At 44.4% G+C, this 13,198-nt stretch overlaps 1 protein-coding gene across 1 annotated transcript; it reads right to left on the minus strand.

Annotated features, from left to right (window-relative positions):
- Positions 1-1,920: 1,920 nt before the first annotated feature.
- Positions 1,921-3,562, minus strand: LOC122926789 (transcriptional regulator DEF1-like). The gene is made up of 3 exons (XM_044278276.1): positions 3,370-3,562; positions 2,990-3,188; positions 1,921-2,692 (listed from the first exon to the last, which is right to left on the minus strand). Exons 1-3 carry the CDS (start codon positions 3,560-3,562, stop codon positions 1,921-1,923), a joined length of 1,164 nt encoding a protein of 387 aa, XP_044134211.1.
- Between the last annotated feature and the right edge of the window lie 9,636 nt (positions 3,563-13,198).

Here is a 13,198-nt window from a genome sequence, read left to right on the forward strand (position 1 = left end):
TGCAAAATACATACGGTCGTGTGCATGAGCCCTTTGACAGTATTTCACTATTTGTAGCTGTGTGCCTGTTTTTTGTTTTTTAGGCTACAGCCACACAATCAGGGATAAGGCTTCCTGATGCAGTTTTGGAAACCAAAATCAGGAGTGAAGTAAAAACAAAGGGTTCATGCACACAACAGTTTGTATTTTGCGGTGCATTACGTATTTTACGCAGCGGAACAGCTGGCCCCTAAATAGAACAGTACTATCCTTGTCCGTAATGCGGACAATAATAGGACATATTCAATTTTTTTGCAGAATGGAAATCCGGACATACGGAAACGGAATGCACATGGAGTAGCTTCAGTTTTTTTTGCAGACCTATTCAAGTGAATGGTTCCGCATATGGTCCACACAAAAAGACGCGGAAAGAAAATACGTTCATGTGCATGAGCCCTAAAACAGAAAAGTTATATCTGTACTTTCTCTTATTTTATGATTGTAGCTTCATGTAGGAACATTAATGTGTGGCCGTACCCTTAGGCCTCTTTCACACGAGTATGACGGATTAGGTCCGGATGCGTTCAGGGTGCGTTCAGTGAAACTCGCACTATTTTGAAAGCAAGTTCAGTCCGTTTTGTCTGCAATTGCTTTCAGTTGTTCAGTTTTTTCCACGCTGGTGCAATGCGTTTTGATGTGTTTTTCACACGCGTGATAAAAAACCCGCACTTGCTTCCGGATACAATGCGTTTTTCACGCAGCCCCATTCACTTCTATTGGGCCAGGGCTGCATGAAAAACGCAGAATATAGAACATGCTGCGATTTTTACGCAGCGCAGAACTGATGCGTAAAAAACAATGCTCATGTACACAGACCCAATGAAATGAATAGGTCAGGATTCAGTGCTGGTGCTATGCGTTCACGTCACGCATTGCATCCGCGCGGAAAACTCGCTCGTGTGAAAAGGGCCTTAGGCCTCTTTCACACGGACGTCACAGATTTGGTCCGGATGCATTGCGGGTGTGTTCAGGGAAAATCATGCAATTTTGCCTGCGAGTGCTGTCAGTTTTGAATGCGATTGTGTCGCGTTATTGCGTTTTTTCCCGAGCGGGTGACATGCGGATTGCATGTGTTTTCACGTGTGTGAAAAAAAACTGATCCATCCTCTACATTCAGGCCTCTTTCACACGGGCGTCATGTTTTTTGGCCGGATGCGTTCAGGATGCGTTCAGTGAAAAGCTTGCGATTTTTCTAGCGAGTGCTGTAATTTTACTATGCGATTGCATCGCGTTTCACGTGCGTGTGGCATGTGTTTTTTCACGCGCGTGAAAGAAAACTGATCCATCCACTAGATTCACGTGTAATGCAAAGACAATATAAATAGCCCCAGCATGCAGTGTTTTGTTGGACAGCTCAATTTTTTGTGGAGGAGTGGTTTTTGTTTGGTTGACGTGTGTCTTTGTTATTGGATTATCCTTTGCAGGATGTCCACTTTCACCCTGCCATCAACTGACCATGTCTTTTTGCACTGGCTGGTGTCCCGTTGTTTTGGGGAGCAGCCAGAAATGATTGAGGAGGAGCCGCGGAAGAAGCGTATGTGGGTGCATCCTATACTTTCGCAGAGGCCCAGCAAAGGACTCTTTTTTGGCTTGTACCCTGAGCTCCGTGCACACCCTCCAAAGTTCTTCAATTATAGGCCAAAAATCCAATACATGAATGTGTGTTTACAGATTGTGAATAAAAACTTTAAAATGTATGGATCTTTTGTGGCTAATGATGTTTTCCACAAATCATAAATCTATATTGTATTGTGTGTGTTTGTGCCAAATAAACACCAAAGTTAACAATTATAAACTTGAAAAATAAACGTGTTTTATTGCACACTATATTCCAGTATACTCTGGCTTTTCCCCAAAAAATAAACAGGGAACAAATATAAATTATAAATTGACATAACGTCTTGATGGCGACGAGGCTCCCTGATAATGAGGGGCAGAAATTTGGTGCTGTGAATGAGGCTCGGAGTAGTGACTAGGCCCAGGTTGGCTGGATGATGGGCCCTGATATTGGGGTCCAGTTAATTGTGTCTGGGAAGGGGGCCCAGAGTACTGGCTTGGGCCAGGTTGGCTGGACGATGGGCCCTGCTGACTGTAACAGGGTTCCCCCTGAAACTGTGGCACATATGGGGCAATTGGTGGGCCATAGGGATCCCTTTGGGGCTGAAATTGTTGGGGGCCCTGTGAGGGCTGACTACCTGCGGGGTGGTGGGGGCTAAATATGTTGCCATGACAGCGCAGGCTTTCCAGCGCGTCAAACATTTCTGTCGGCTCTTGGGGGCGATTAGCTACCTCCAGAACTATTTCTAATGCAGTTCTGGTTCGCAGTAGTCGTTCTGGAGGTAGCTGACGCATAAAATGGGCCAGACTACGGGCAAACATGTCGTGATGATCCTCCTGCCGTGCTCTAGATAAATAATCTAGAACTTGCAAATTGATGTTAGACTCGGCAGGAGGCATTGCCCGTCGTCTGGCCCTGCTGGGTAGAGCCAGAGGGGAGGTGGGGGACTCGCCACCAGATGCTGCAGGAGGCCTTGATGGTGCTGTGCTTGGTCCAGCTCCACTTTCAGGCTGGGCTGATGTGGTGTCCTCCTCACATGCACCTGATTGGTGTGGGCCCGACTCATCAGCTTCCTCCTCTAGGTTGTCTTCAGTTCTAAAAACAGTAGAAAATGCATAAACATATGTTGAAATTTCAATACTTTAGTTACATTATAAGTACAGATTTAGCAGGAATAACACACACACTCTTTAACTTGAATGTCTATAATAATCATGTTATCTTTAAGCAAAATGGTGCGATAAGTATTGCATAATGCATTTATAAGCATTTAGTTAGCATCACATGTCACATAAAGCATGTGTATTACCCTGCTACATCTGTAACCTATATGTCTATACCATAAATACTAGTCAGATGACCATTTCAGTATGACTATAAATATGAACTTACGGACGCAGCTCCATAACATCGCGCAGGAACATCAGCTGCTCCCTGAAAAGATAGGGCCTTTTCTTGGGGGGACCAGACCTGCTCCGCCCACGATGTTTCATCTCTTTGCGGAACTGGTCCCTGCAGCTCCGCCAACGATTCTTGACCTCCTCAACTGGTAATACAAAGACATGAAAGGAACAGGTATCAATATCTACATCTATTCATAAACAATTGTCAATTAACGTCTATATACTAGGAACAATAACGTATAACTACGTCTATATACTAGGAACAATAACGTATAACTACGTCTATATACTAGGAACAATAACGTATAACTACGCCTATATACTAGGGAGTACTGAAAGGCTCAAACATGGTATACATTGTGTACTTACTTAAATTCCTTCTACTTGGGCCTTGTGTCTTCTCCCAGATTGGGGCAAAAAGTTCCTGGGTAATTTCCGACCAGGCAGCATCCTTTTTGTAGCGGTCCTGGTACTCGCCAGCCCGAAGATCCCAGATGCAGGGCCTCTCCTGCACCAGGACAATCAGTTTTTCTACGTCAATGACGTGTGGTGATTTGGGCATTTTTTTCTCTCCGCAAGGGCTGGAAAAGTTTGGCAGCAAACTTTCTCCCTCTTCTCAGACACCAAACTGACGCAGATAGACGCAGACAGACGCTAAAAAACGCCTACTTCCTGTCTTTAAATTCTGAAGTGTTGCTTAGTTACAAGCGTGAAAAACGCGACGCAATGCATGGTATCCGGATTTACTGCGTTTTTCTGCCAGCCCATTCACTTCTATGGGGCCTGCGTCGCGTGAAAAACGCACAATATAGAGCATGCTGAGATTTTTTACTCAACGCACAAGTGATGAGTGAAAATCACCGCTTATGTGCACAGCCCCATAGAAATGAATGGGTCAGGATTCAGTGCGGGTGCCACTCGTTCACTTCACGCTTCGCATCCGCACGGAAAAATCGCCCGTGTGAAAGGGGCCTCACTGTTACTGCAAACACATAAGCTGGTTTCACAGGAGCGTGACTGATTAAGTCCGGATGCGTTCAGGGTGCGTTCAGTGAAAATCGCACTATTTTGCAAGCAAGTTCAGTCCGTTTTGTCTGCGATTGCGTTCAGTTGTTCAGTTTTTTCCTCGCGGGTGCAATGCGTTTTGATGCGTTTTTCACACGCGTGATAAAAAACTGAAGGTTTACAAACAACATCTCTTAGCAACCATCAGTGAAAAACGCATCGCACCCGCACTTGTTTGCGGATGCAATGCGTTTTTCACGCAGCACCATTCACTTCTATGGGGCCAGGGCTGCGTGAAAAACGCAGAATATAGAACATGCTGCGATTTTCACGCAACGCAGAACTGGTGCGTGAAAAACAACGCTCATGTACACAGACCCATTGAAATGAATGGGTCAGGATTCAGTGCGGGTGCAATGCGTTCCCGTCATGCATTGCACCCGCGCGTAAATCACGCTCGTGTGAAAGGGACCTAAGGGTCCCAATACTACAATTAAAAGCAGTTTTTCTCTGTAGTTTTGTTGGCCTTGGCTGACACAAACCAGAGGTTTGTAATTGTAGATATTGGAAGTACTGCAGATGCTCGCATCTTCAGGGCTTCCAGAATGGGTCGCTGGCTTCAGTCTAACCAACTGGACGTACCACAGCCAGCAAACCTTCCTGGCTCAACTGACCCACCAGCGCCTTGTGTGGTTGTAGGGGACGGGGTTTTTCCATTTCTAGCCACCTCATGCGGCCCTTTCTTAGACGAGGTTTGGATGCCAAGAGGCGCAATTTTAATTATCGCTTAAGTAGTAGCTAGAAGGTTTGTGGAGTGCACCTTTGGTATTTTTTCTCATAAATGGCGGGTTTTCCTGATCTCCCATACAGCTGGCCCCACAAAATGTAAATGTTGTTGTAACGGATCTCCTAGCACCCCGACCAGGTACCTTCGTCGATAGATGCTCCTAGTGCTTCCCGAGGACTCCAAGCACTCCACTTGACACCGTAAGCGCTGCAGACCCCACAAACCGCCGAAGCTTGGTTGAGGTCTCACCGTCTCCTACCCACCCTAAACCTACGACAAGGCTCCAGGCTCCAGTGGGTGAACCTCTCCTACATCCAGAGAGCAGGAACAGCTCTTACAAGCGCTAGTAGTTATGCCAGGGGAGTATAGCAAATCTTCAGCGTATAGCAATCCCCCAGTGTCGATCAGTTACCCAAACACCAGCCTCCACTTGGTAAATGGCAAAAACAGGAACTCTTTAATGCGTTATTTTTCAGCCTTTTATGCAGGTCTCCTAGCAAGGGACACTCCCCCTGGGGCCCTTGTAAAAGACTGTGACAGTTTATATTTTAGCCAATCACATGCATTTACAGTATTGAAACCTTCCCAGCAATTGTATACAAAATCCCCTTCCCTCTGTCCGTAACGCAATCAACAAAATACAATGAACATTGTCTTTGACGCAATTAATGGGCTAACTTAATCACTCACAGACAGAAACCAGACATTTTTCCCAAAACACAGAAAACACCTCAAAACCCCACATATCCCCATAATGTATACATCCATGGATAGCTCTAATCTAGGTGAACAACATATCCAAAAATCACCCAGATCCAAGCAGGGGTTCCCGAATTCCATGGAAGCATGGCTTTCCTGCCCAAAACAGTTCCACAGATTTAAGCTGTGCGGCCGGTCTGTCTTCTCCTTCAAAGTTAGTATGGGCTATAATCCTGGGGCAAGATGCTGGCAAACAGGCCCCTCCAAAACCCAGTGGCGAGGTTGGTTTCACCACATTGGTGATCAAGGCGTGTGTAGTTCTGCACAACTACATACGCACTTATCAGTTGCCACCTGATAAAGACGCCCAAGTCTACAGTCCGCCATCAGGAAGAGACACTTTACCACTTGTATGATCTGGATCTGCTGGACTGAGAGTAAGGCCTCATGAACACGACCATTGTTTTGGTCCGCATCCGAGCCGCCGTTTTTGCGGCTCGGATGCAGACCCATTAACTTCAATGGGGCTGCAAAAGATGCAGACAGCACTCTGTGTGCTGCCTGCATCCGTTGCACCATTCCCTGGCCCCGCAGCATGTCCTATTCTTGTCCATTTTACAGACAAGAATAGGCATTTCTACAATGGGCCGCAGGGTTAACTGCCGCTGATCGCAGCCTCCTGTCATAGAGGTCGGGTGCCGGCTATTTGATTCCGGCACCCGCCTCCTGTATTTGTATTAACAGGTCAGTTATCTTCATCGGTGGCGCAGTTGCCACAGCCCCTCCCCTCCTCCTCCTGTCTTTCTTCTTATTGGCGGCGGCAGCACAGGGGGGAGGGAGAGACACCTTCTCCACTGCGCTTCTGAGAAGAACATCGGCGGCGGGGAAGAGAACTATCATCTCCGGTGCCCCGCCGCTGTATTCAACTGCAGAGCTGCGGCGGCGGGTCTAGTCGCAAATGGCAATAAGACTAAAAAGTCTTGTCGCCATTTGTAAATTCTTAGTTGCATTGGCGACCATTTTGGTCGCCATCTGGAGCCCTGCGGTTCCTTCCCTTTTTAGCAGTAGTCCTTAACTCATGGAAGTTTGTGTTTGCCAGTATTTTTTGCTAACCTGGATGGGTACTTTTAGTTATTTTTTAGTTAGTGACTCACAAGTTAATGAGGACCCTTGACATGGGTTGCGAGCTTACATATTTTGCTTACATAAATTGTTTTAAACACAGTATGTGAAGTATGTACTAATACCTCATTCATTACAAGTGTAAAAATATTTCCTCAAATGTATGCATGTTTTTACATCATCATTAATCATTCTCCTATAATAAAAAAATATAACTGAATGTGTCATGGTGTTTACACTTCAACTGTCATGTTTTGACTATTGTGTGCTTAAAGGACATTATCTTATTTCTAACATGTAATGTATATATGTATAATAAAGGTATTTATTTAAAAAGCTGTTTGTAATTTTTGGCATATTGGTGAAAAGCACACTAATATTATTAAGGTGTGTAAGTGATAGAGGGTCAAAGTGAAAATATTCATTGTATTTGGGTCATATTAATGTTTACTAAAAGTGTACAATTATTAATGTTGTGTATGTGTTAGTGCGACAGATCATGATGCACTGTATATAATAAAGGGAACTAACAATAAAAAAAATGGAAATTAAAACTATGTTTATTAACATATGAAATAGTCAACTTGACTAAAATCAATTTTTTTTCAGGGAAGAACATAAAATACAATCACTGAAACACTATTTTTTTTTATAAATTAACATAACGCCCAGATGGCGAGGGGGGGGGGCCCTGATTCTGAGGCCCAGGGTAGGGTGTTTGGGACTGTTGGGAGGGGGGCCCAGAGTACTGGGATGGCCCAGCTTGGAAGATGCAGGGGACATGCTGGCCATACGTAGATTCCCCCTGATACTGTGGCCCATATGGGTGCATAGGTGGTCCATAAAAATCCCTTTGAGGAGGGAAATGTGGGGGACGCTGTGAGCCCTGTGAAAGTGGCATTGGGTGGGAAACAAACATATGCCCATGGAGGGTCAAGGTTTCCAGGGCGGTAAACATTTCTGTAGGGTCATGGGGGGAGTGGCTGCCTCCATAACGATTTTGAGAGCCCATCTGGTTCTCAGTAATCGTTCTGGAGGCAGCTGGCGCATATAATGGGCCAGACTCCGGCCAAATAAATCGTGATGATCCTCCTGCCGAGCTCAAGATAAATAATCAAGAACCTGCGTGTTCAGCAGGAGGCACTGGCCGTCGTCTGGGCCCCATGGGTCTAGCCAAAAGGGGGGGCAGGGGGGAAACCGCCTCCGGATGCAGGGGGAGGCCTGGCTTCTGCCGTGCTGGCTCCTGCCACAGTCTCTATCTGCACGGCCCCAGAGGTAGCATTTTCTTCGCAGGCACTTGATAGCTGCGGAGCCGACTCTTCCCCTTCCTCCTCTACGTTGTCCTCCGTTCTGCAAAAAATATTACATACTACATAACTATATGAACACTATTTAAGATTCAAAATATTCATTTCACATATTCCTATCATGAGCAAAATACATTTTTCACATTTGTCACATAGTACTGACCCAAACTACATATGACATATGTGGTCATTTAGCTACATTGGGTAAATTATAAGTGTCATAGGTGGCCATACCAACACTTCCTATTCCACTTGTCATGTTGTTCACCTACTTTTGCTAAAGAAAGGAGGAATGGGAGTGGTTGCTATCGGCAACAATGACATTTCACATTTAACAATTGTTACCAATCACAGTACCTAACTAGTCTATATACAGTGTGCACTGCCTAACATGTAGTGGTCAGTGTGTTGAATGTACTTACTTACGCAGCTCCATGATGTCACAGAGGAACATCAGCTGCTCCTTGAATATATAAGGCCTTTTCTTGGGTGGCTCGGAACCACTTTGCCCATGGTGCTTCATTTCTTTTCTGAATTGGTCCCGGTAGCTCCGCCAACGATTCTTGACCTCTTGTAATAAAAAGACAAGAAAGGAAAATGTAGGCAAATATACAATTCTACAGAGGATAACATGTGACATAGCCTATATACTAGGGAGGATAACGTATGACATGGCCTATATACTAGGGAGGATAACATATGACGTGGCCTATATACTAAGGAGGATAACATATGACATGGCCTATATGCTAGGGAGGATAATGTATGACATGGCCTATATACTAGGGAGGATAACATATGACATGGCCTATATACTAGGTAGGATAACATATGACATGGCCTATAGCAAACTTCTGGCTCATGTGCTGCCTCAAGCTAGACACAGAGAAAATCCTAATTCCTGTCTGATATCCCTTAAGCGTTGTTAAGTTGCTTGCGTGAAAAACTCAACGCAGTGCATCCGGATGCAATGCGTTTTTTACGCAGCCCCATTTACCTGTATGGGGCCTGCGTTGCATGAAAAACGCAGAATATAGAACATGCTGCGATTTTCACGCAACGCACAAGTGAAAAACATCGCTCATGTACACAGCCCCATTGAAATTAATCTGTCCGGATTCAGTGCGGGTGCAATGCCTTAGGCCTCTTGCACACGACTGTATTTTGCGGTCCACTTTAAACAGATCAGTTTTTCGCTTCAGTAGTGTTTCCACTTCCGTTCCGTTTTTCCGTTTTGGTTCCGTTTGTGATCTTTTTTTGCGGATCGCAAACAAAAACGGAAGAAAACAATAATGTTTAAACAGTAAGTACATAAAAAAATTGTGCTGGGCATAACATTTTCAATAGACGGTTCCGCCAAAAGGAACGGATATGGAAGACATAGGCCTCATGCACAATGGGGCCGCAAAAGATGCAGACAGCACTCCTTTCCGTAGTCCGCAAAAAATATATAACCTGTCCTATTCTTGTCCATTTTGTGGACAAGAATAGGCAGTTATATCGATGGCTGTCCGTGCTGTTCCGCAAATTGCGGGACGCACACAGACGCCATCCATGTTTTGCAAATCTGCAATTTGCGGACCGCAAAACACACAATGGTCATGTGCATGAGGCCATACAGATGCATTCCATATGCATAGTTTTTTTTGCGGAACCATTGACTTGAATGGAGCCATGGAACATGATTTGCAGGAAATAATATGTTCTATCTTTGAACAGAATGGAAATACGGAAATGGAATGCATACGGAGTATCTTCTGTTGTTTTTGCGGACCCATTGAAGTGAATGGTTCCACATACGGACCGCAAATGGAACGCAAAAAAAACGGAATAGCAACGGGGAAAAAAAACGTTTGTGTGCAAGAGGCCTTAGAGATTCCAGGGACACTATGCTGATTCTGGTGTGTCTATACCTTTACCTCTCAAACTCCCTGCTGCACATTGTGGTTCTGCCCTGCAAGTACTTCCTCTGATCTATTGCTTTTGCTATTAACTAATAAAACAGAATGCTGTACAGATCCTTGTTTGGTATTGTCTAAATGCAAAATGCTGTAGTTATTGCATTATTTTTTTACATTTTTCCCAAAGGCTTCACTACAGACCTTGGGGCAACCACATGCGGATCGCAATCCGCATCCGATGGTTGGCACTGAAAAAAAAAAATAGTGCATGTGGTACTTTTTTGCGGTGCGGAGGCATGGCCACAAACACCACGGAAGCACTCCGTAGTGCTTCCGTGGGGTTCCGATTCGTGCCTCTGTTCCGCATCTCCGTGATTGAAGACCCATTCAAGTGAATGGCTCCACGATCCGTGATGCGGATTGCACACGGTCGGTGCCCATGTATTGCGGACCCGCTGTATGCGGGCCGCAATACGGCCACGGGGGGGGGGGGGGAGAACACGGTCGTGTGCATGTAGCCTAAGGCCTATGGCGTGAACTAGCATACTGCTCCCTTTGGACAAGAAAGAGGCCTCTACATGAATATCTGTAGAAAATCTGAAAAATATCTCTTCGGTCAATTTCCGAAAGATTGGAGCGCTCCGAATCTCGTAACAGTTTCTTTCATCCGAAATCTCGGCACCAAGTCCTGCGATACTTCCTGCGGTGAATCACACGCTACAGCTTTGGAAGAGACCACGCGACATGCTGGCGTCCGTACGAACAAGTTAGAGACAGCTAACACAGTAGCGCTTGTTTAATAGAACATTTCCTTCAATATCCAGGTCTGGAAGGCCGTAATTTTGAATACATTGCCTCGACCAAGGAGAAGGTAAGACCCTATACAGGGTTCAATATAACGCAAACCAGCATTTTACATTGCTTCAATAATTGAGTCTGGACATTGACCTACCATTTGCAATCAGATAGGACTCTTATTTCCCTTAGAGGATTGTGTGTTGGGGAACAGACTATACTTTTTCCAAGGAATATAGCACCATTTGTCTGCATTGATTCACACCACTGACCCCCAGCCATATTTTCATAAATTTGCACATCTTCAGGTGACATATTGCAATTTTTTATTGGGATTTTACTGTGTATTGTATTCTATTGTCCATTGTTTTAAACATTAAATGTATGTGATCACTTTATATTGTATTAAGTATTGATTTTATCCACACATACAGAGTGCCAGTCCATAATTTTCTCTTTATTTTCAATAGCCTGTATTGTCTGCGAAAAAAGCGTACGTGTATCATCCGTGAAGATGTCCGTGAAGGATCTGTGTTTGTTCCATGTGTCCATTTTTACCACCCGTGTGTCATCCGTAAGTTACTGATGTTGCTCAGCTAAAAAATATGGATGTGTGTCAGTGATTTTCACGGACCCATAGACTTCTATGGGCGTGCTTGGTCGGTCCACGGTCAGTAAGAAAATACTGAAATGTGAACAAACACATTTAAATCAATGGGAATGTGTGCTGTCCGCAGAAAATGCGGACAGCACACGTCAGTGAAAAACGGAAATGTGGACGAGTCCCAAATGTAAAAACATAAAAATACAATAGCGCTAAAAAAACACCTCTAAAAACTATAGGGGACATTTATCATGTGCGGTTGTTTTTGTGTCAATGATCAGTCTGGATTTGCTTTGTGTGACTGTACCAAATTTATGAAATGGTGCATGTTAATAATATATCTGACGTGAGTGCAATGTGATTTACACCTCTATGTGTAAAAATACACCCGGGGGCTGCCTGCGGTAGGTTGCAACTTTTATGCAACTTTCGGAAAAAAGTCGCACATAGTAAGGCTATATGCACATGACTGTGCCGTTTTTGGCAGTCCTGCAAAACGCGGATTGGCAAAAAACGGAAGCCGCCCGTGTGCCTTCCCGAACGGGCAGCCCATTGTATAAATGCTTATTCTTGTCCGCAAAACGGACAAGAATAAGACATGTTATATATTTTTTGTGGGGCCACGGTACGGAGCAAAGGGTGCGGACAGCACACGGAGTATTGTCCGCATCTTTTGCGGCCCCATTGAAGTGAATGGGTCCGCACCCGAGCCACAAAAACTGCGGCTCGGATGCGGACCAGAACTACGGTTGTGTGCATGTAGCCTAAATGTGCCATAATTCCGGTCTAATCTCACTGTTAGCGCTTAAACATAGACCCCTGTAAAAAGTGGCAAGAAACACCAAATGTTGCAAAAATTGACCAATGTTACAGAAAACCTTATTTTGAAACTTTTTTAAGCCACAAAACTGACATAAATGATTTGATAAATGTCCCCCTATTTGCTATTCTGCCCTTAGGGCTCATGCACGAGAACATATTTTCTTTCCGTGTCCGTTCGGGTTTTTTTGCAAAAAAAAATGAAGTTATACCATGTGCATTCCGTTTCCGTAAGTCCATTCCGCTAAGAATAGAACATGTCCTATTATTGTCCGCATTACGGACAAGGATAGTACTGTTCTGTTAGGGGCCAGCTGTTCCGTAAAATGTGAAATGCACACGGACGTCATCCATTTTTTGAGGTCCCATTCGCAAGACTGTATTTTTGTTCCTAATCTAATCCGCATTCTTATGCGGATAGGATGTGGATCCATTCCTTTCAATGGGTCCACAAAAAATTCAGACAGCACACTGTGTGCTGTCCGCATCCATATGTCTGTTCCGCAGGCCAGCAAAAAAAGATAGAACGTGTATTATTGTCCGTTTTGCAGACAAGGATAGGCATTGTTACAATGGATCTTCAGAAAAACTGATGCAACATGACATAACACGGACATCATCCGTATTTCTTGTGAATCTACATTTTGCAGACCGCAAAATACATATGGTTTTGTGAATGCACCCTTAGGGCCCATTGTACATTTTTGCAGATCAGATGCAGACCCATTCATTTCTATAGGACCGCAAAATCCATCGATAGCACACTGTGTGCTATCCGCTTCCGTATGTCCGTTCTGTATGTTCACCTAAGGGCTCATTCACACGACAATTTTTTTTTTTCTTTCTGCATCCATTTTTCAGTTCATATGCAGACCATTCCATTCTATGTAACCACAAAATCCATGGATAGTACACCGAGTGCTATCTGCTTCTATATGTCCGTTCCATATATCTGCATAAAAGATAGAACATGTCCAATACTTGTCTGCAAAATGTGGTCTGTGCGGTCACCTTTGAATCTTTATCAAAAATTATACTTTCCATTTTTTTTGCTGCTCCAAAAAAACCTGAAGACACACGGAAACATACCTTACGTATTTTGTGGACATGCGGAAGTATCACGGAATAGACTTTAGGTGCCCCACAAGTAGCAGAATTT

This window comes from Bufo gargarizans, chromosome 1, assembly GCF_014858855.1.
Source record: "Bufo gargarizans isolate SCDJY-AF-19 chromosome 1, ASM1485885v1, whole genome shotgun sequence".
In the NCBI taxonomy this organism is placed as follows: domain Eukaryota; kingdom Metazoa; phylum Chordata; class Amphibia; order Anura; family Bufonidae; genus Bufo; species Bufo gargarizans.

Excerpts from the sequence above, each read along its gene's own strand:
- LOC122926789 (XM_044278276.1), bottom strand. The coding sequence starts at position 3,562 with ATGCCCAAATCACCACACGTCATTGACGTAGAAAAACTGATTGTCCTG. Across the intron at positions 3,189-3,369 it reads CCCAAGTAGAAGGAATTTAA|ATGTAGATATTGATACCTGT; the intron begins GTAAGTACACAA and ends GTTTATGAATAG. Across the intron at positions 2,693-2,989 it reads GATGTTATGGAGCTGCGTCC|AACTGAAGACAACCTAGAGG; the intron begins GTAAGTTCATAT and ends TACTGTTTTTAG.